At 38.3% G+C, this 24,146-nt stretch overlaps 2 protein-coding genes across 4 annotated transcripts in view; one reads left to right on the forward strand and one right to left on the reverse strand.

Annotated features, from left to right (window-relative positions):
* ACTR10 (actin related protein 10) overlaps nt 1-22,257 on the reverse strand; it is a 30,016-nt gene extending 7,759 nt beyond the window's left edge. The window contains exons 1-10 of the mRNA XM_041759689.1: nt 22,066-22,257; nt 19,452-19,524; nt 15,065-15,147; nt 13,708-13,816; nt 10,991-11,098; nt 8,972-9,039; nt 8,632-8,711; nt 3,072-3,107; nt 372-451; nt 219-292 (exon numbers count right to left, since the gene is read on the reverse strand). Of these exons, the coding sequence (XP_041615623.1) occupies nt 219-292; nt 372-451; nt 3,072-3,107; nt 8,632-8,711; nt 8,972-9,039; nt 10,991-11,098; nt 13,708-13,816; nt 15,065-15,147; nt 19,452-19,524; nt 22,066-22,142 (788 nt within the window). The 5' untranslated portion in view covers nt 22,143-22,257. The remainder of the gene's footprint in view (nt 1-218; nt 293-371; nt 452-3,071; nt 3,108-8,631; nt 8,712-8,971; nt 9,040-10,990; nt 11,099-13,707; nt 13,817-15,064; nt 15,148-19,451; nt 19,525-22,065) is intronic.
* Nucleotides 22,258-22,522: 265 nt separating this feature from the next.
* The window catches only part of ARMH4 (armadillo like helical domain containing 4), a 160,467-nt gene continuing 158,843 nt past the window's right edge, over nt 22,523-24,146 (forward strand). For all 3 annotated transcript variants that reach the window (XM_041760164.1, XM_041760168.1, XM_041760165.1), the window contains exon 1: nt 22,523-23,197. The gene's annotated coding sequence lies outside the window, so the exon portion shown is untranslated. The remainder of the gene's footprint in view (nt 23,198-24,146) is intronic.

A 24,146-nucleotide genomic window follows, 5' to 3' on the forward strand; every position in this document is an offset into this window, starting at 1 on the left:
CTAGGAATAGGTCTACTAATTAATTCTGAATTACTTTGAAGAACAGGAAGGAAAATTAAAAAAAAACTTTTTTTAATTAAAAAGCTGAATAACAAAAATCACGAATGAGAAGGCCTAATGAAAATAATTGTTAATCAGCAATATTAAAGGCTTATATATTTTTAAAGGCCAAAAATTCATTTTAGTTCACTATTTTGCTCATAAAAATTAAGGTCTACCTGATTGATCCAAGAACATGTAAAATCTTCTCTCCATCCAATGGGTAGTCGACATTTGGGGGTGGTAAGGGACGCTGAAATATAAATATCATAAGCATAAATATATAAGTTATAACCTCTGTAAAAAGAATATATATTTGTTTTTTAACTCACCTCAGTATTACCATCAATATTAAATTTTGCTGCTTGGATTTTTAATCCACGTTTCAGATCACTTACAAAGCAAGTGCGCACTTATGAGAAAGAAAAGGAGACTTGTTATAGTTTGTGATTGAATCAATCTATGTCCCAGTTAAGACAATTCTATTCAAGTGAACATACTAGTCATCCATTCTTTTGGATTTTATAAGCTCTCCTTGTCTTTAGTTTGGTTATGACAATTTATTTACAAATAAAAAACTATTTCATTCACTGAAGCATTGTTAAGACATGTTGCATGTTCATCTTTCACAAAATCACATTAAAAAAAATCTTTGAGGAAACTATTATTTTTTTTATATTTCCTATATAAAGAATACCGTGATAAAAGTAAATTTTAGCAACGTGAAAATGTAGGATATTTCTCTGAGGCAAATTGATTTCTGTCTCTATATCTAATCTATGTATCTACCTAGCTGATTCTTTTTAAAAATATGGGTTGGACAGAAGACAAAGCTAAATTTTGCTTTTAGAGGCAGTAACACTTAGTTTAGTGGGGTTTTTTTTAAAATTTTTATTTATTTATGATAGAGAGAGAGAGAGAGAGAGAGAGAGAGGCAGAGACATAGGCAGAGGAAGAAGCAGGCTCCATGCACTGGGAGCCCGATGTGGGATTCGATCCCGGGTCTCCAGGATCGCGCCCTGGGCCAAAGGCAGGTGCCAAACCGCTGCGCCACTCAGGGATCCCCAGTTTAGTGTTTTTTTTTATGATTATTTTCTCCCTCTTGGCATAGCCCAAAACTACCATTTTCCTTCTACTAGGTCACCTTTTTCTCTTGCACTTTGAACATTTATTCTTTCAAATATAATTTCTGTCGCAAAGTGCCTTTATAATAAGTTGCTTCAAATTATTTTCAAAGTAGGTAAGGAACAAAAAATTTTTAACTAGAAACAAAACTGGGCAGCCCAGGTGGCTCAGCAGTTTAGTGCCGCCTTCAGCCGGGGGCCTGATCCTGGAGACCTGGGATCAAGTCCCATGTCGGGCTCCCTGAATGGGGCCTGCTTCTCCCTCTGCCTGTGTCTTTGCCTCTCTCTCTCTCTTTCTGTGTCTCTCATAAATAAATAAATAAAATCTTAAAAAAATATAATTCAAAAAAAAAAAAAAAAAGTAGAAACAAAACTGACGTTGGATGCAAGAAATCTAATGACTTTGTTAATTACTTGTAAAACATGTTAAATATGTATTTACATTTTATATAAAATTCTTCTCATTCACTAATTCAAAATATATTAGGAATTTCTAATATCCTAATATGCTAAATAGTAAGCTAGATGTTCAAGCTATTTACATATTTTGTATTTTATTCAAGTCCTCATAACTCTCTTTGGTATATAAGATAAATAGCCCTTAAGATCTTATATACTTGGCATAGGAAACTACTGCAATAAGCATGTACAAATGAACCAAGTTTTACAATAACTGAAGAAATTATAAATGATTATACCACATAAACAATAAAATGAAGAACAATATCCACTTTTCAGACCTCGCTCTAATACCAGCTACGGTGTGACCCTAAATAAATCACTTAGTATTTCAGGGCCCCAATTGTACCAGATTATCTCTAGGTCTCAATTAATTCTAAAATCCATTATTATCTGATTCTCTCTTGTTAATTTTATATGACATTCTCAGTACTGAGGAATATTACATATATATGTATATATATATACACATATATATATACACACACACATATATACACACACACACACACTTTATTTTTTAAGATTTTAATTATTTATTCATGAGAGACACAGGGAGAGAGAGGCAGAGATATAGGCAGAGGAAGAAGCAGGCTCCCTTGTGGGGATGCTGATTCAGGACTCCATCCCAGGACCCTGGGATCACGCCCTGAGCCAAAGGCAGATGCTCAAATACTGAGCCACCCAGAGGCCCCTTAAATTATATCTTAAATGCTTTTCCTTTCAGTGAGTCAAAATACCAGAAAACTGGGGTGCCTGGGTGGCTCAGTCAGTTAAGCGTCTGCCTTCGGCTCAGGTCATGATCTCAGGATCCTGGGATCAAGCCCTGTCAGGCTCCCTGATCAGTGGGGAGTCTGCTTCTCTCTCTCCCTCTGCCCCTTCCCCCTGTGTTGCATACACACTCTCTCTCTCAAAAAAATAAACAAATTTTACAAAAAACCCACAAATAACCCCCCCCAAAAGCCAGAAAACTCATTTAAAAAACTATCATAAAAGTGTACTCTAGGAAAGAAGTAATATATCTTATTCAAGTGAGCCCAATATACTTTGGCCCCAAATTAGAACTTCCAAAGTCAGTGAAATAATTGACCTTATAAATATGTATTTAAAAACTGGAATAAAAAACCTTTATACAACATAAAACCAGTGTCTTTCATAAGCAATTTATCTGTTAACTGTGCAAACTATTAATTCCCTAGTAATCCTATATACTCTATAATTGAGAAGTTTCCTCAATAAGACATAAATAATGCTAAAAAGCTTCCATAAATTTAAAGAAAAATCAAAATTTTATTTACACGATTCCATAATTTATCCTATATATCAAATATTTCTAGGATATTACATTATGAATTTAATGCATTTTATGCCTCCATAAATATTCAGAAACATGTGCCCTCTGAACTAATATTTAAGGATAAAAGGGACAAAAATGGGAACTTAGTTTACCTTTAATGTCCTCTAGGACACCTTCTGGAATTGAACCTAAAACAGAAATTTTATTTAGAACTACAGAAGTTTAATAAGCAGAAACAGTCTGTTAAATTACACTCACATTACCACTTTCCATTTCAGCAACATTTTTAAAAATATAAGCACTCTAACTTTTTATTTATTCATTTATTTTTTTAAGATTTATTCATTTATTCATGAGAGACACACAGACTGAGAGAGAGAGGCAGAGACATAGGCAGAGGGAGAAGCAGGCTCCTTGCTGGGAGCCCGATGCAGGACTGGATCCCAGATCCCAGGATCACGACCGGAGCCGAAGGCAGGCGCCCAACCGCTAAGCCACCCAGGCATCCCCGCGGATAATGCTTTCTAAGCGAGGTTTTCATGCTGTAAGAGGAACAACTCCCAACCTTGCAAAGGCCACAAGTGTGTAATGAAACCAATATCGTATTGCAGTGCCAATACTTGTAACCAGTCCGGCAAATGTCTTGGATTGGAGCCGTGAAGGCGTATCTGGAGAATAAATTGGTGTGAAAGCAAATCTGTGCTTGCATAATTCACAGTATTCTTTTCGACTGTGTTTCAGCCACTGAACTAAGCATTCTTGATGAATAAACTTAATACTGCCAGTACATACACAAGGATGATAAAGAGGTTTCTCAGGTGTTCCTTCTGACCGACACACTCGACATGTCTTCCTCGGGGGTGTCCATCTTGTCTGGGGTGGGGGCGGTGACGCAGCCGCGCGGGAGCCTCGCGGCTGGAGCCTTCCGGCCGGCCGGGGTGGGGGGGAGGGAGGCGGGAGCGGAGGCAGGAGCGGAGCGGGGCCTGGGCAGGTTCCTGTGCTCAGGTGCCAGAGGAAGGAGAGAGGGGGAGAGGGAAAGGGACACAGGCTGGCAGAAAGTGGACGTGAGAGGGAAGGGGGGCGGGGAGCACTCTAACTTTTTTTTTTTTTTTAAGATTTTATTTATTTATTCATGAGAATACACAGAGAGGAGAGAGAGAGGCAGAGACAGGGAGAGGGAGAAGCAGGCTCCATGCAGGGAGCCAGCCGTGGGACTCGATCCTGGGTCTCCAGGATCACGCCCTGAGCTGTAGGCGGCGCTAAACCGCTGAGCCACCGGGGCTGCCCCGCACTCTAACTTTTTATTTTTTTTTATTTTTTTTTTTTTTTGCACTCTAACTTTTTAAAAGCCAAACAGAAAAATTAACTTTGGGGGCTCCTGAGTGGCTCAGTCAATTAGGTGTCTGCCTTGGGCTTGGGTCATGATTCTGGAGCCTGGGATCGAGTCCCAAGTTAGGCTCCCTACTCAGCGAGGAGGCTGCTTCTCCCTCTCCCTTTGTCCCTCCCCCCTGTTGTACTCTCTTTCTCTCTCTGAAATAAGTGAATACAATTGAAAGAAAAGAAAAGAAAAGAAAAGAAAAGAAAAGAAAAGAAAAGAAAAGAAAAGAAAAGAAAAGAAAAGAAAAGAAAAGAAAAGAAAGACTTTGTTTCTAGGGAACAGACTTCATCATTCAAACACACACACAAGAGTATTACTCAGCCACCAAAAAGAATGAAATATCGCCACTTGCAGTGACGTGGATGGAGCGAGAATATATTATGCTAAATGAAATAAGTCAATCAGAGAAAGATAAATACCGTATGATCTCACTCATATGTGGAATTTAGGAAACAAAACAGATGAATATACGGGAAGAAAAAGAAAAAAGAGAAGAAGCAAATCATTAGAGACTCTTACTTAATGATAGAGAACAACTGAGGGTTGATGGAGAGGTAGTGGGCAGGGGATGGGTTAAATGGGTGACAAGTATTAAGAAGGGCACTTGTGATGAACACTGAGTGTTGTATGTGATGAATCACTGAATTCTACTGATGAATCACTAAATTCTACTCCTGAAACCAGTATTATATGTTAACAAACTAGAATTCTAAAAATTTGGAGGAAAAAAGTAAAATTAAAAAAAAAGAAGAATCTCGTATTCAAAGATATCTATACAATCTAGGCAACCTCTGGAAGGTGGATGATATATTATCAGTGTTATGTACTTTTGTTGCTAAAAATCTAGTTATCCAAGTCAGATTCAGAAACATTGTGTAACCTAAATTTAAAATCTTTTAGGGACACCTGGGTGGCTCAGTGCTTAAGTGTCTGCCTTTGGCTCAGGGCATGATCCTGGAGTCCTGGGATCAAGTCCCACATTGGGCTCCCTGTGTGGAGCCTGCTTCTCCCTCTGCCTGTGTCTCTGCCTCTCTCTCTCCCTGTGTCTCTCATGAATAAATAAAATCTTTTAAAAAATAAAATCTTCTAAACAGGGACGACTGGGTGGCTCAGTGGTTGAGCATCTGCCTTAAGTGCCGGTTGTGACCGTGGGGTCCTGGGGTCGAGTCCTGCATCAGGCTTCCTGCAGGGAGCCTGCCTCTCCCTCTGCTTATGTCTCTGTCTCTCTCCTAGTGTCTCTCATGAATAAATAAATAAAATCTTAAAAAAAAAAAAATCTTCTAAACAGACTTTTTAACTCATTGTTAAATATGTAAAAATATTCTGATTTATAAGAACAAATTATTTACATCAAGGAAAACAGAAATTTATAGCTGAAAATGGAATCATGATTTCATAAGGGTATACTCATGCACTTCTTCCACCACTACCTTTAAAATGTTAAGCCACAACCTTTAAAAAGATAATAAAAAATATTTAATCACACTACACATTTTTTGAGGAGCAAAAACCTTTTAGCATTAGTAAGTACAATTTTAGAATTATTAATTACCATGATCTCACCCTTTTCAAATTCTTACTTTTGTGTTTCATAATACAGTAATAAGAGTACAAATATAATTTATAAATAAACATACATACACATTGAAGGTACGTGCTCCAAAGTTTTCTTACTAATGGGGCCAGTGTGTGTGCACAATCAAAAAGTGTAAAGACTTCTATCTTTATGTATTTAAATTCATCTCACAAACGGATAGAGATTCCAAAAAAATTTTAATTTGCAATAAAGAGATGAGAGAAATATAAGTAGATAACAGGAACTTATAATTTAAGAATTAGTGCTAAAAACGGTATCATTTCATAACTGTTTTATTCTCTTCAGGAATATTCAAATGAATTCCAATATATAACAAAGAAATTTGGTAATACGAAAAACCGTTTTCTTTAGGTTATATGTAAAGCAGGCTTGAAAATAAAGCGCTTATTTTAGCTGGGGGTAGAATGCTGCTTTAGGAAGGAGTTCTTTAATCTTAATAGTAACAGTTACTTAAACTTCTCAAATAAGGAATAGAAACAAGAGGTATTCATTGTCATTGTCTCTGAAAAATCACATCTAAATTCAGTTAATTTAGGAGAATAAGAAACATAATATTTTTATACATAATTTATTTTTAAACTGCACACTTTTCAAATCAATGTACTTAGGTTAGTCTTCATGAGTTATTTTAGTATATTTATTCTTTTTGAACTAGGTTCCAAATACTAAATGAAAAACACTCATTCAAAGTTCATTTAAGGATACCCAAGTATACATAAAATTTGAATCTAATCCTTGCTAAGGACCTTGACAAGAGCTATTTTAAATGTATTTGCACTTCTGATCCTCCTAAACATGTTGTTCAGCAAACAATGATATGATTTAATTCCACAATTAGTAAGACTACAAGGGTATCACAGACTCAGATTTTAGGGATTATGGGAGGGAAAGATTACAATCAGAAGCCATGATAGTTGGTTTAAAAAAGGGTGTCTAAAAATGTAAAGTTTAGAATTTTAAGCAAATGTTATTTTCAGTTTTAAAAGAAGACCTTTATTTTTTATTTATTTTTTTAAAAGAAGACCTTTATTAAAAATATCGATGTTACACTAAACTCATTATCTTTGGATACTTTTTACAAATTACGGCAGGCAGCCTGGGTGGCGCAGCGGTTTAGCGCCTGCCTTCAGCCCAGGGCCTGATCCTGGAGACCCTTCAGCCCAGGGCCTGATCCTGGAGACCCGGGATTGAGTCTCACATCAGGCTCCCTGCATGGAGCCTGCTTCTCCCTCTGCCTGTGTCTCTGCCTCTTCCCCCAACCCCCGTCTTTCTCTGTGTCTCTCATGAATAAATAAATAAAATCTTAAAAAAAAAAAAAAAAAAAAAAAGCTTTTTACAAATTAACTGTCTTCATGGCTACTAAAAGAGTAACAAAGTTTATCTGGAAAAGAAAAATTACAAACCAATCTATAGGACAAAGAATGCTATTATCTTAACCACCAAAAGGAAAATAAGAAAACCATATATGCAAAGATAAATGTCCTAATAACCTGCCTTTCTCTTTCCAACATTTATTCAGTGCCCAGTGCCCATTTATAAGTGCTATTGACTGAAAAACAAGTATGACAGAGATCCTCAAAAGTCAATGAAGGGAAACAGGGGAGTTAACAGGCAAATGAAGATGTGTCATATTTGCTAAATAAATACTACTGAGGACTTAACAGAGAGGGAAGAAATTTATCTGCCTCAGGGTAATTGAAGAAGGCTTTATAAAAAATGACATTCCAGATGAGTCACGTGGAGGGATCAAAAACCCAACAGCCTAGGTAAAGAAACAGAATAAAGGCTCAGGGTTGAGGAAGGACTACTGGTGACCAGAAGACTATATGAAATTTACAATAGCTGAAATAAGGTGCACAGGATTAAAGTGATTAGCTTAGGGCAAGAGGTAGAAAAAAGTCAGACTGAGAAGAAATAAGTATATCAAACAAATAATTTGGATTTTAAGCCGTGGAATCAGCAAAAATCTTCAAGCCAAAGAATGGTATAATCAGACTTGTATAAATTATTTCTGGCAACAGTATAAAATAGATTGAATTGGTCCAGAGAGTAGTCTCCTATAACAATCCAAGCAAGCAATAATAGGGTCTAGTTTATGTCTTTGTTTTCAGATGTTCAGTAGTATAGATGATAGAGAAAAAGAGATATAATTTAAAAGACATTTCTGAGGGAGAAATGAAAGGATTTTTAACTCCCAGTTTTCTAAAATGGGAGAGAAGGAAGATACCATTTTTATCTGCAAATGATTTGTTGAAATGAAATTGGAAGCCCAATGATACATTTGAGAATCAACAGCATATTGATGTAGCTGAAGTTATAAAATAGATGAGATCACTTTTTAAAAGCCAGTGGGAAGAAAAAAAAAAAAAAACAAATAACAAGAGAGGCTTAGGGGAATATCAGGAGAGAAAGAGCAGAGGAAACCAAGGAATATCATATAATAATAGAACATCATAAAAGGGAGAGAGTCCTAAAAGTCAAGGAGAGAGAACATCAAAAGTATATGATAATCCGCAATGTCAAAAATTCTAGAAAGGATGACCAAAATTAAACTACTGGATTTGGTCATTAAGAAGTCAATACTGACCTTATAATTGGAACAAAGCCATTCCAATGGCTTTGGAAACAAGTGATACTAAGGAAAAGAGTATAACTATACAATAGGATAAAAAACAAATGAGTTGAATTATGACAAGGGAGTGTAAACCATTCTTAAAATACTTTAAAATTGTTTTACCCATCACAGAGGGAAGGCTCTGTTCTTTAGCAGCACCTGTGTCAACAGTACATTGCTCCAATAGTTGAGTTTCCAACTCCCTGAAAGTTTAAAAAAAAAAAAAAAAAGTTACTGGAATTAAAATATTGAACATGATATCCTTCTCTTATTTAGTATGTTTACTACATAAAAGGTTATAATGCTTTAAACAAAAGTGATTTTATCCTTACTCAAGGCTAATAATAGAGAATGGACTGAATAACATTAAATGTCCATATTACTCTCTACTGATCACTGTAAAAAAATTAACATGTTTTTGTGGTACAGGTAGAGCAAATGTGCTAAATTCCAAGACACTTACTTGTGAAGGGCTTTTCCTCCTAGGGGGAGTGCTCCCCAACAATTTAGTACTGGGATTCCTTCATAGATCTACAGGGTAGTTAAGGATACAACTATTTTAGGAGATAAAATGTGACTTCCTTGATACTTTCCTCACTTTTTGCAGTATTAAGTCAGTTTTGATAACAAATTCATATTTTTAAAAGAGTTGCAGAAAAATCAGCCTTTTTCCATATTCTTCTTCAAAGAAAGAGGTTAAACATACACACTAACACAAAGAATTCAATAGTTGGAACTGTCTAACAAAGTAGCTACTGGCCACATGTGGTTACTAAGCACTTGAAATGTGGCCAGTCTGAATTGAGATGTGCTGTAAGAACAAACTGAATATCACATTTAGAAGCCTTAATAATACATACAAAAAAAAATCCTATAAAATCTCATTATATGTTTTTTTTATTATAAGTTTTATATAGTTTCTATGTTGAAATAATAATACTTTGAATATATTGGGTTAAATTAAATAGAGAAACTTCATCTTTCACTGGTACTTTTAAAAATGTACCTCTTAGAAACATTTTAAATTACATATATGTCTCACATTGTATTCCTATTAGAGCTGAGAGGACAGAAGAAAATACTAAACTGTGGATTTACTACCTGATTTTTTTAAAAGATTTATTTATTCATGAGAGACACAGAGAGAGAGAAAGAGGGAGGGAGGGAGGGAGAGAGGCAGACACAGGCAGAGGGAGAAGCAGACTCCATGCAGGGAGCCCGATACAGGACTCAATCCCAGGTCTCCAGGATCACACCCTGGGCCCAAGGCAGGCGCTAAACCACTGGGCCACCGGGGCTGCCCTATTTATTTTTTAAATAAATTTATTTATTTATTCATGAGAGACACAGAGAGAGAGGCAGAGACATAGACAGAGGGAGAAGCAGGCTCCATGCAGGGAGTCCAATGCGAGACTCGATCCCAAGATCCCAAGATCAAGGCCTGAGCCGAGGGCAAACGCTCAACCACTGAGCCACTCAGGTGCCCCTGTTATGAGATTTAAACACAAAATACTTCATATTTTAAAAACTATTACCTAATTTAGGAGCTAATGATTCTTAATTTCACTCCCCCAAGTATTTCTTCCCAAGCATCACACATTTAAGTACTTCAATGTCCTTTTCAAAAGAGCAATGTTCACCGTCTTCTGTGAACATTGAATCTTCTGAGAGTCTTCTGATGACAAAGAATGCACCAGTGTATAGTCACTAATTCCATTTTGGGACAGCTTGAATCACTAAGAAGTTTTTCCCAGTGGTGAATGACACAAAAACTAGAACACTTGCCAAGCAAGTTATTACGTGCCAGGTCCTATGCTAAATATTTTACATTGTCTCACTCAAGTCACACAATATCCCCTCCATGAGGTGGAATTATTATAATTCCCATTTCACAGATGAGAGAACTGAGGCCCAAAGAGATTACTTGATGAACATCATACAACCAGTAAGAAACATAGCAAGATTTACCACTTATGTATTTGATTCTAAAACCAAAATCATAAACCCTATGCCCTACTGCTTCTATGACAGCCTCCAGAAATTGAAAAAGAAAAAAATGCACTCACTTTTCCACAGCAAACACTTCAGCTATTTGAAGGTTGATTTCACATTTTAATTTTTCTTGATTTAATTTTCTCATTTCAGTTTCTCCAATTACTCTTTGTATGACCTTTTTTTTCCTTTTTGATCTTTTCTTAGAACTAGTCAAGTTCTATGACACATCCTAATTGGTTGATGTTCCTCTTAAAAACTGAACATTATGTTCATGAGGTCTGACCCCTGGAGTATATACCGGGACTAAGTCATAATGGTAATTTCTACAAGATTTAAGACAATCCTGTAAATTTTTTCCACATGGGAATTAATATTTGTACATGGTAACCCCAAATAGTTTCATTCCATGAAAGCCACTTGTAACATCTAACTGTACTAAAGTAGAATGAAAACTGAAAAATTAGCTGCTTGACAAAAAAAAAGATACAGGTAACACCAGGCTCTCCCTATAGCCGCAATCCAGAACCATGGCAGAGTTTATCCCAAGTGTCAGAAGAGCCATTAGATGACTTGGAGCAAGCAGGACAGATGGGACCTAGAAAACAACAAAACCAAAATAACAATAACAACAACAGAACTAGGAGTATTAGTAGTTGAAAATGTTTCCCTCATATTTCAAATATACTTGAAAAAATTCACAGTAACATTTATGACACCCTTTTAATCACTTTACGGCACTAAATTAAGAATTAGTTTGTTGATTTATCTGAATTTACACAAGCACCAAAATATACCATAATAAATAAAACACTCTTTTAATTCTCTAAGTTGTTTCATTCCAAAATGACAATTGTGAAACATTTTGATTAATTTTTGTTCTCCCTCTTTAGGAGGGAAAAATGAAAGGGATAAAAGAGGTACAGAAACATAAATTTGAAGTAGGTAAATTAAAAAAAATAAAGAGATGTCATTGCCACCAAAATGAAAATTTAGAAAAAGATTGTCTTTATTCCCAAAGTTTGTAACATGAACACTATTTTTAAAACATAATATAGCATTTAAAATTAAATTTAAGAGCTATAAAAATCCTTAACTGTGTGACATTTTTCAGTGAGAACTTGCCAGATCTGGTGATCCTTCAAATATGAGATAAATATTCAATCAAACCATAAAAGTCCTCATAACGAAATGCCAAAAAAAAATAGCATATTTCTCTTATCTAAGTACATACAGCAAGTATTCTAGCCACATAGGAGATACACAAACATAACTAAACTTAAAATACAGAGAATCATCTATTTTATTCAGATAAGAGCTGATGTTGCTTCTTGTTTTTCCTTTTTCTCCATATGGAAAATCAAATTCCTAAATTTATATCAGTAAATAAAGGAGTATGCAACCTGTTTAATCTATGCCTGTTTTACTAAACTATAACCTAGAAATATTAACTGTCATTATCTCATAAAGATATGATTTTTGATATATGTGATCTCAACAGAATATATGAAAAATACATCTATATATGCTTAATTTCTTATATATTGTATGTTTTTCACAATCCTTTTGTTTCTCTTGTTGAAAACCTTAAATTCCTAAGGCAAAAATTTTCAAAAATTTGAATAAGGTGGGCAGCCTGGGAGGCTCAGTGGTTTAGCGTCTCCTTCAGCCCAGGACCTGATCCTGGAGACCAGGGATCGAGTCTCACGTCGGGCTCCCTGCGTGGAGCCTGCTTCTCCCTCTGCCTGTTTCTCTGCCCCTCTCTCTCTCTCTCTCATGAATAAATAAATAAAATCTTAAAAAAAAAATCTGAATAAGGCTTTGGCATATTATGAAATATAATTACCTTAAATCATAATTTTGGTTTTTAAATAATCTTGACTCCTATAAAATGAAAGCTACAAGTAATATTACTACTATCAAAATTTGAGAATCATTCCTAGCACTGCCCACTTACTCTAGGGGAGACAGTATTTGAACATTCCATATAATAGGAATTTATTTTGGGGGTGCCTAGGTGGCTCAGTTGGTTATATGTCTGCCTTTGGCTCAGGTCATGATCTCAGGGTCCTGGAATTGAGCCCCGTCTCAGGCTCTGTGCTCAGAGGGGAGTCAATTGGGCTTGTCCCTCTTCGTCTGCCTCTTCCTTGTTCATGTCTGTGTTCTCTCTAATAAATAAAATCTTAAAAAAAAAAAAGGTATTTTATATAACAAGAATTTATTTTTTAAAAAGGTTTTATGTGGGATCCCTGGGTGGCGCAGCGGTTTGGCGCCTGCCTTTGGCCCAGGGCGCGATCCTGGAGACCCGGGATCGAATCCCACATCAGGCTCCCGGTGCATGGAGCCTGCTTCTCCCTCCGCCTGTGTCTCTGCCTCTCTCTCTCTCTCTCTGTGACTATCATAAATAAATAAAAAATTAAAAAAAAAAAAAAAAAGGTTTTATGTATTTATTCATGGAAGACACAGAGAGAGAGACAGAGACATAGACAGAGGGAGAGGCAGGCTCCTCAGAGGGAGCCTGACGTGGAACTCAATCCCTGGACTGGGATCACACCGTGAGCCGAAGGCAATGCTCAACTTTGGAGCTACCCAGGCACCCCTATAACAAGAACTTAAAGCCTAAAATGGGGGGCATCTGGGTGGCTCAGTCAGTTAACTGTCTGATTTTGGTTCAGGTCATGATCTCGGGGTCCGGGGATCAAGTCCCACATTGTGCTCCCTCCTTGGTGGGGAGTTGGCTTGTCTGTCTCCCTTTGCCCCTCCCTACCGCTGGTTCATGCACATGCACTCTCTCTCAAATAAATAAAATAAAAAGTAAGCCTAAAATGAAGGTACAGAAGAATTTAGAACAATGAGCATAACTAAATAATGGAAACTAAAAAGACCTAGAAAAAAACCACATCATAAACTTCACAGAATATACCCTTTAATTCCAAAAATGTCCCCAAACATAAAAACCTGTATTAAAATAAATAAAGAACAGAAATATCAATTAAGAAATATTCAGTTATCTAAGTCTTAGATGAAATGTTGATTACACATGAAATAATCATAAAGCAAAGATACGGTCCATTTAAAACAGCTTGAGTTTACTCTCATCTGGTTTCTCAAATGCACTGTGTAGCATATATAAAGAAGGAAATTAAGTAAGGACCTTTTAGTTTACGTTTTAGTACCTACGAAAAACAACGTAAAAAAAAATGGTACCTCAAAATATTTGAAAAGAACACGAGTGAGTGTCTCTCTGAAGTGGGAAGGACATAGTACTGACTCGATAACCACAACTCGGCGGTCTCTAGGATTCACCAACAGATGCCTGGAAGGTGATAGTTTTTATTTAAAAAATTAAATAAAAGTTTGTATTTATTTTGGCACATAAATGCAATTTTGTTAAGAACAGAGAAACTATACTACCTTAGCTCAAGATGTTTTATGACAAAAAGACATCTTCATTTTATAACCTAGGAAATATAACATTCCTGACCTCTTATCATATGCCATGTACTATGTCAGGATCTTTAATTTATAAATTTATCTCAGGAAACAAATGCTACAATTTAGTATGAATACACACTTGAGCCATTAAAAAGATTTTTTTATTTTTAAATTATTTTTTAAAAGATTTTATTTATTTATTCATGAGAGACACGGAGAGAGAGAGAGAGAGAGAGAGGCAGAGACACAGGCAGAGGGAGAAGTAGGCTCTATGCAGGAAGCCCAATGCAGGACTTGATCCTGGAACTCCAGGATCAAACCCTGAGACAAAGGCAGATGCTCAACTGCTGAGCCACCCAGGCATCCCAGGTGTTTTTTTTTTTTTTTTTTTTTTAAGACTACAAAAGTAATATATGCTCATAAAACTATAAAACTCCAAATATAACAGAAGTTTATAACTTGGAAAATATCTTATTCTTACTACCCAGAAACTACCACTTACAGCAGTTTGTATATTGTCATTATTGTCCATACATATGAATGTATTTTAACAGAAGTGTTTAATCCAGGGACACCTGGGTGGCTCAGCAGTTGAGTGTCTGCCTTTGGCTCAGGGGATGATCCTGGGGTCCTGGGATGGAGTCCCGCATTGGGCTCCCGGGGAGGAGCCTGCTTCTCCCTCTGCCTGTGTCTCCACCTCTCTATGTGTCTCTTATGAATAAATAAATAAGATCTTAAAAAACAAAGTGTTTATTCCATAGGTGTTATTCTGCAACTTGCTTTTTTTCAATTATCAATATATCTAAGACATCTTTTGTATTACTATGTATAGATATAGAACTCTTTTTTTAATGCCTGTAAAGTCCTTTACTATATGGATATATAATAATTTAATTACCCAACCCCCTTTATTAATGAGCATTCAATTTGTTTTCAGCATTTCCTTATGCTTGCTAGTTTATGTAGTTTTCAAATACATTTTGGAAAAGGTTGAAAATAAACAAAAATGGCAGTAGAGGTCACCTTTTTTTTGGCATCAGATGTAACACAATGAAATATCACTATGACTGGCATTAGGAAAATCTAATCACAAAAGCTGGAAAGAAAAACAAACACAACTGCATCTTACCTGAAATACAGTATGTGGATGAATTCCTTTAGGTAGGAATACAATTCTTCTGTATTTATATTATATTGAACAACTTTGATAGGCTATAAAAAATTAAAATTATGTATTAATTTATAACAAAATAATCTCAAATTAAAATATGCTTATTTATTGTACTAACGCGTTTTCTGGTAATCAAAAGTGATTTGCATTGAGAAAAAATGTGAACATTAAATATAAATTAATCACTTAAATTAGGAATCTTTAAAAACTGGCCTAAGATGACAGAACTTTTTGTTTTTTGGGGGTAAAAGTATGTGTTCACAAGTAGACAGCTATGCTCATCTGCATTGTTCTTCCATTTGGTCTTACCATTTCCTCAGACATTCTAGACTTGATCCAGTCCCTATAAGTTACTCTCAAAGCAAGGACACTTTCCCTTTTATAAGATCACCCACTTAATTACCTGTAAAATGTCTACCTTGCCATTACACTACATAATCTAAGATGGAAGAAGTATTCCTGGTTTGCTTATGATATATCCTTTTCCAACTGACACAGTACCAGGCACAAAATACATGCTCATAATTCATAAATATATGAATGTTTATGTTTTACATTATGTAAAAGTGAGAACATACACTATCAGCACTAAAACAGTATATGCAAACACCGCCAAAGGATGAATGTTAAGTCAATACCAATACATAACAAGGGCTTCACTTATGATCCTCAGAAAGCGCTAAGTACTCTGATGCATTATTTACTCTTTTAATGGAAAGATCATTAGCTCAGCTAATTTAATGATTTTATGGAGCTTAAAGAAGACTCCAAACCATGTATGGCTGATTCTAGATTAATCTTCACATATACCTGTCTTTTCAAGATGAATACAAAAGCTGAAAGCACTAAAAAAAGTATCAATGAGAATGTTAAAAGTTTTAAGTCTAGTAAGGAATCTACTAGAAATTTATCCACTATCACGCCAACTTCAATTATTATAAAGTAAAAGAACATGAAAAGTAAATACACGGGAAATTCCATCACATTTTGAATACCACACTACAGGTATCTACTATATTTCTGGTTTATCTAAGGATTTGCAGAAAGTATTTTTAATCTACCTATCTATCGATGTACCTATCATTCATTCAAGTAGGCTCCCTGCCCAGCATGGAACCCAACGTGGGGCTTTAACTCATGACCCTAAAATCAAGATCTAAGCTGAGATCAAGAGTCAGCCACTCAGCCAACTGCACTACCCAGGCACCCTTCCCCCCCCATTTTTTTTTTTTTTAAAGTTGGTATTTAAGTAATCTCTAAACCCAACAGGGGGCTAGAACTCATGACCCTGAGATCAAGAATTGCATGCTCTTCTGACTGTGCTGGCCAGGTACCCCTAGAAAATTTTGAAATCAATAAAATGATTCCCTAATCAAGCATTATTAATAAAAAAAAATTGTGAAAAAAAACTTTTCATGTTGATCTTAATGCATCCCAATACCATATATAAACTGATGTACTCATCTACTCTGCTATGTGCTTATAATACCAAATATGATCTTATTTTCATTGTTAAATAAGGAATAACGTCTGCATAATGTGAAATTTGTATTAGTTCATGTTGAACAAGAGCTGAAATTATGATATTAGAATTACAACTTTCATCAAGAAAAGGAAAGTCATCAACTCACTGGCCACACAGGTAGGAATCCTTTCATATCTATTCTTCAAAAGCTTAAATGAGAGGCACCTGGGTGGTTCAGTGGGTAAAGCAGTTGAGATTCCAGAGACCCTGGATGGAGCCCACAATAGGCTCCCTGCTTCTCCCTCTGCCTCTCCCTCTCCTCATGCGTGCATATGCTCTCTCTCAAATAAGGAAGTAAAATCTTCAAAAATTTAAATAATCTTGAGGCAGGGGCTTCCTTCTCAAACCAGACCCTTTTCATGACTCTCTTCTTGGCTACATTTCATCTTGGTTCTACCTTAACAATAGCTCCATGGGCTCAGAACTCACTTCCATCTGTACTGTCTTAGCACCCATTGACCAATATTTTCAATCCATTCTTCTTCTTTTCTTTTTTTTTTTAAGATTTTATTTATTCATGAGAGACACAGAGAAAGAGAGGCAGAGACACAGGCAGAGGGAGAAACAGGCTCCCTGCAGGGAGCCCAACGTGGGACTCGATCCCAGGACGCCAAGATCACGCCCTGGGCCGAAGGCAGGTCCTAAACCACTGAGCCACCCAGAGATCCCTCAATCCATTATTCCATTTTATTTTTCTATCCCTAAGAGAGCCTCTAGCCACTCTCAATTGCAAACCAAAGCTATTCTAATTTTTTCCTGAGAGATCAGTTATTACTCTTGCTAGCACTGTAATTTCAAAGTTACATGGGTTTTACACGGTCAGCTCCACCATAAGCCTGTTTTTATTTGTGACTGAAGGGAAGTTGTTCAGGAATGCAAATATTAAGTTATAGCAAAAGCAACTGTATTTGATTTTAACAGGTGAATTTTATACTACGCAAAATTATTGTTCCTGTTGTTCTACAATTCCTGATCTGTCAAATTAGTTTTGGCAGGAAACTCTAAGGATAAAATAAAGATTTAAATTTTTTTTTCTTGTAACATACACATGTTATTATTTAGCACTGTTCTAATCAATTTTACTTGAAGTTACACTACAAAATATTTTATCCAAACTTCTATGAGCCAGCATCACCTTAATTCCAAAACCAGACAAAGACCCCACCAAAAAGGAGAATTATAGACCAATATCCCTAACACAGATGCAAAAATTCTCAACATGATACTAGCCAATAGGATCCAACAATACATTAAGAAGATTATTCACCATGACCAAGTGGGATTTATCCCTGGGATGCAAGGCTGGTTCAACACTCATAAAGCAATCAACGTGACAGATCATATCAACAAGAGAAAAAACAAGAACCATATGATCCTCTCAATAGAGGCAGAGAAAGCATTTTTCAAAATAGAGCATCCATTCCTGATCAAAACTCTTCAGAGTGCAGGGATAGAGGGAACATTCCTCAACATCTTAAAAGCCATCTACGAAAAACTCACAGCAAATATTCTCAATGGGGAAACACTGAGAGCCTTTCCCCTAAGATCAGGAACACGACAGGGATGTCCACTCTCACCACTGCTATCCAACACAGTACCAGAAGTCCTAGCCTCAGCAATCAAGTAACAAAAAGAAATAAAAGGGGGATCCCTGGGTGGCGCAGCGGTTTAGAGCCTGCCTTTGGCCCAGGGTGCGATCCTGGAGACCAGGGATCGAATCCCATGTCGGGCTCCCGGTGCATGGAGCCTGCTTCTCCCTCTGCCTGTGTCTCTGCCTCTCTCTCTCTCTCTCTCTCTGTGACTATCATAAATAAATAAAACTAAAAAAAAAAAAAAGAAACGACAAATAGGGCAGCCCCGGTGGCGCAGCAGTTTGGCGCCGCTTGCAGCCTGGGGTATGGAGCCTGCTTCTCCCTCTGCCTGTGTCTCTGCCTCTCTCTGTCTCTATGAATAAATAAAATCTTAAAAAAAAAAAGAAAAAGAAAAAGAAAAGAAACGACAAATACCCACTATTTGCTTCGACGTGAATGAAACTGGAGGGTAGGGGGTCCCTGGGTGGCGCAGCGGTTTGGCGCCTGCCTTTGGCCCAGGGCGCGATCCTGGAGACCCAGGATCGAATCCCACATCGGGCTCCCGGTGCATGGAGCCTGCTTCTCCCTCTGCCTGTGTCTCTGCCTCTCTCTCTCTCTCTCTCTCTCTGTGACTATCATAAATAAATAAAAAAAATTAAAAAAAAAAAAAAAAAAAAAAGAAACTGGAGGGTATTATGTTGAGTGAAATAAGTCAATCAGAGAAGGACAAATGTTATATGGTCTCATTCATTTGGGGAATATAAAAAATAGTGAAAGGGAATAAAGAGGAAAGGAGAGAAAATGAGTGAAAATATCAGTAAGGGTGACAAAACATGAGAGACATCTAACTCTGGGAAACGAACAAGGGGGAGTGGAAAGGGAGGTAGGCAGGGGGTTGGGTGACTGGGTGATGGGCACTGACGGAGGCACTTGGCAGGATGAGCACTGGGTGTTATGCTATATGTTGGCAAATTGAACTCCAATAAAAAAAAATAAAAAATATAAAAGAAAGTTTTACAGGGCAGCCCTGGTGGCTCAGCGGTTTAGCTCCACCTTCAGCCCAGGGTGTGATACTGGAGACAAGGATCCATGTCCGGCTCCCTGCATGGAGCCTACTTCTCCCTCTGCCTGTGTCTCTATGTCTCTGCCTCTCTCCCTCTCTCTGTCTCTCATGAATAAATAAATAAAATCTTTAAAAAAATGTTTCACAGCATTTGTTTTGCTAAATTGTTAAAAAATAAATAAATACCTTAGGCAAGCCAGCTCTTTTTATCACGCTAGGAATAATGCATCTTGGACCAGTTTCTCCAGCAAATCCACACCTGCAAATAAAGAGAAAATTGAAATATTCAAGTTATAACATTTTTTCTATGTATTTGTCACAGAAACAAGTTTTTCTGGATTTGTTTCAAAGCAGTAGTCACAAAAACATATATATGGAAACATCTCTGATGTATTCAAAGGGACAAAGAAACTAAGAAAAAATTAATACATCTATATTCATAATTGTGTATCTCAGGTAAAAAAATGGTTTCAAATTAGTGATACTGAAATAAACCAGTATATCATTTCAGATCAGCATGTACTTTTTTTACAGTTTTAAATTTTTTTTTTTTTTTTACAGTTTTAAATTTTACCTGATTTTAGGCTATACATCTCTACAACTCTGGATTTGTATTACATTGTATGATTTCATTTTAATCATGAGTTATTTGTAATTCCATCACTCTAACATTATTAGCTTCCAAACTGATATGCTTCCTTTTGTTTTTGTTTTTTACAAAATGCATATTTGACATAATCACACTGTTTCATATGTCATAAACTTCATACAATAAGCTTCTGCCCACATTATAGTCTTCATTATGATTTTAAAAACCGCATAATATTCCATCCTTTAAAACATGATTCTTCTATTTAGGTATTTGTACATATGTTTCATGTTAATAAAACAAAACTTTTCTAAAAATGTTGCTAAGCATAATCACCATCTAAGTTTAGTCTTAACATGATCTCTCCTTGTCCTGCCTAGTTTTCAGCACCGCTCTCCTTTCCTAAATAGCTCTATCTTCTACAAGTTACATCTCCATGTTTACTTGCACCAGTGCTCCTCAAATTCCCCAGGATTCAACCCACTGGTTGACTTCAACTCCTTTCTTTTACTTCATTAATTCATCTTATCATTCTCCTCTTGATTTGTCAATAATTGTCTTCCTATATAGTAACTTTCTTTTTATTTAATTAAATTAATTAATTTGACAGAGAAGGAGGGAGACCACAAGGAGGAGGAGCGGCAGGCAGAGGGTGAGGGAGCCCAACAAGGGCTCTATCCCAGGATCCTGAGATCATGCCCTGAGCCAAAGGGTGGACACTTAACCAGCTGAGCCACCCAGGTGCCCCATATAGTAAGTTTCTACTTCTCATTTCTTCCCAGCCAGAGTAATTATCTTTGGGTGTCAGCCCTAAGATATTTATTATGCTATTAAAATAAACATTTAAAACAAAAAAACAGGGCAGCCCAGGTGCTTAACCGCTGGGCCTTCAGCCCAGGGCCTGATCCTGGAGATCCAGGATCAAGTCTCACGTCAGGTTCCCTGCATGGAGCCTGCTTCTCCCTCTGCCTGAGTCTCTGCCTCTCTCTCTCATGAATAAATAAATAAAATCTTTTTAAAAATTTAAAAAAAAAAAAGGAAAACATAAATAAGGGAGGATCTTTCATTGAACAGTAAGAGAACATCATGGACCAAGAACTACTTTTAATCCAATTCTGGAGCAGCTGAGGTCCAATACTTCAATAGATGGTTCTGAGCACTTATTCAACAAATTATTATTAAATACGTACTGTATACTAGGCAATGTTCAGATTGATGATTCTCAGATGCTTGTATTTCAAGAATCTACATAAGAGGTAATTCAGGCTGTTACTTTCCTCTCAACCCCAATCCATACAAGGGCTTGCCACCTGATGTCCAAGCGCCACTGTGATCGTCCGCCAACCTCCGACACCGTGTGCAAATATTTTCAGCTTTGTGTTATCTCTGGCTTTCTTTCTGTCACCAAAGAGATTATGTCATCCAAAAGACTGAAAACCACTACTCTAGTGTTTAAAAGTTGCCTTTTCGGGGATCCCTGGGTAGCTCAGCGGTTTGGTGCCTACCTTCGGCCCAGGGCATGATCCTGGAGCCCCGGGATCGAGTCCCACATGGGGCTTCCTGCGTGGAGCCTGCTTCTCCCTCTGCCTGTGTCTCTGTCTCTCATGAATAAATAAATAAAACCTTTAAAAAAAATAAAAGTTGCCTTTTCAAACATGTCAAATTCCGAAATCTAAGAGTTCGGGGCCGAGGCAACAAAGGATCTCGAGTCTTACCTACGGGTTTCTTCACCTCTTTATGTGTTCAGTCTCTCTAATCTGACTGCCTACTCCAGGCGGGGAGCAATGGCTCTGTCTTACACTTCAATTCCCAGTACCAACAGACGCTCCGTTCAACAAATATTTACGTGATAGTTCGGTTGCCACCTTCCTAAGCAAACGAGCCCAGGATAAAGGTCTAAACCATCGCTGTCATCCCCTGCGTGGATGACACCAAAGGATCCGTTCGGTGTGGGGTGACGACCCGGGGCAGCGGAGAAGACAATTCTCCCGAAGCCGCCTGGGCCTCTCCAGGAGTCAGAACCGGATCCTCGGGATTCGTATCGTCCTCGTTGAAAATAAATAGTAACGGCGGTAATTCGAGGAGGTGCTGGAGGAAATAGTGGAGATGTGGTAACCTGCCCGGCGAGCCCGGGAGGACAACCCCGGCCGGGCCCCGACCACCCGCCCTCCCCTTGGGACGACCGTGGGAGTCAGCGTCGCCGCCACTCACTTGGTAAAAGCCTCTCCCAGGTCTATCACGACTGCCGTTTTCTCCCCGCCGCTCCCTAGGCCTTCATACAGCGGCATGGTAATAAAGGCAACCGTAAGCACTGCAGCTCCGACACCGGGCCCACCAGCTTCGGCTCTCGAGGGGCGAGCCCGGGCCGACGGCACACGGGCGTGGCGACGGCGGGGGCCTCGAGTTGCGGCGGCGCGCCGAGCCCGGGCTGTCCCAGGATGTGCCTCACTCCTCCTCGGATCCAAATCTTCGCAGGCGTCCCCGTCTCCGGTACTAAGGAAGAAGAGACACGGGCGGCTGCGGATCAGGGTGCGGGCGGTGGGTGTGGCGGGGGTGGGTGTGGGGGTGAATAAAGCGATCAGGCGCGCCGGGCGCCCGAGTGGGGCGGGGCTAATGGGGGGTCCTTCCTGCTGGCCACGCCCCCTCGAATAGCACCTGGGGCGGAGGCTTCCGTCGCGCGGGTGCTGTTCAGTCTCTGGTCTTCACGTGGAGGCCAGTGAGCCCAGGAAAAAAGCCTCCAAAAAAAAAAAAAAAAAAGAAAGAAAGAAAGAAAAAGAAAAAAGCCTCCAAACTGATTTGTGTAGTCTCAAGGTGAAATTTGTTGTGCCAGGTGTTTTGCCTATGGTTTATGCTTCACAGGAAATACTGACAACAGGCGTTCTTTTCTTACCTGTGCGAACTGAAGCTCAGAGGAACTTCGTGTGTGGTCACTGCGCTCAAAGTTTTTCATTTTAATCCAAGAGAAAGCAGTGAAAGGAGTACCTACGGATCTATGGAGGAAGAGACAGGGTGGTCTAAGGAAGGAACACTGAACCGAGGGCTTCTGTTTACTCTGAAACTGAGGAGCTGTGCCCTCCGAGAAAATCTAGTTGATCTTTCTGTGCCAGTATGGGCACAAAATCGGAATTATTATAATATGGACTGTTTACAAGTTCGTCATTTCACTGCTCCACTTTCCTTCCGCTGAAATTGCCGGTGGAACCGGGGGTTAGTCGGATAGGTTACCCCCCTTGTCTCTGAAACTGCAGGAAGAGGAAGGGACCTGCTCATCCCCAGTACGTCTACCTGACCGGTGTGGATAAGTTCTTTCTATAGTAAGAGTTAAGGCTGTACAAGGCAAAAGGTTAGTGTCATTCACTGTAGAATTTACCGATCAGTGATCTTCTTGAAAGCAAGTTGCCAGAGGTAAGAGGGTGACGTTGGAATTGTGACAAGGAAGGCAGAGTGGGAAAGGATGAAGCATTTTGCTTAACAGGGTGAGAGTAGATGAACCCTTCACTCGGGTTCAAATTCTGTTTTCTTCTACCACCTTCTGTCAAGTTTCTAATACTTCTTGTCCATTTTCTTACCTGTCAACTTCTACTTCACAAGGTGGGTTTTTTTGGGGGGGGGGGTTGTTGTTTAATTTTATTTATTCATTCATGAGAGACACAGAGGGAGAGAGAGAAGCAGGCTCCATGCAGGGAACCCGACGCGGGACTCGATCCCAGGTCTCCAGGATCACGCCCCGGGCGGAAGGCGGCGCTAAACTGCTGAGCCACCCAGGGATCCCAAGGATAATCATTTTAAAGAAGCTCAACTTGGGGTGCCTAAGTGGCACAGTTGGTTAAACGTCTGACTCTTGGTTTCACCTCAGGTCATGATCTCAGAGTCATGAGATCAAGTCCTGCCTCAGGCTCCATGCTCAGTGTGGCGTCCACTTAAGACTCCCTCTCCCTCTCCCTCTACATACAGTCCCCCTCTCAAAATAAACAAATGTAAGTCTTTAAAAAGAAAAACAGAAAGAAAAGAATAAAGGAAGAGAGGGAGGGATGAAGAGAGGGAGAGAAGAAGGGAGGGAGAGTCCACCTCTTCCAGCAGCTTGGTATAATGGACCAGAGTTAAGTCCTAGCTCTATTAGCCGACTGATCTCAGGTAACTCCATTAAACTCGGGCCTCAGTTTACAGGCACTAATAATCAAAACTAGGTTGAACTGGGATCTTCATCCTTTGAGCTAACACTCCATTGTCTCCTCTGCTCTCCCTGCTTCTTTTTTCCCAAACCAGGCATTCCTATTCTTCTAACTGTTCTT

This window comes from Vulpes lagopus, chromosome 6 (genome assembly GCF_018345385.1).
Source record: "Vulpes lagopus strain Blue_001 chromosome 6, ASM1834538v1, whole genome shotgun sequence".
Lineage (NCBI taxonomy): Eukaryota > Metazoa > Chordata > Mammalia > Carnivora > Canidae > Vulpes > Vulpes lagopus.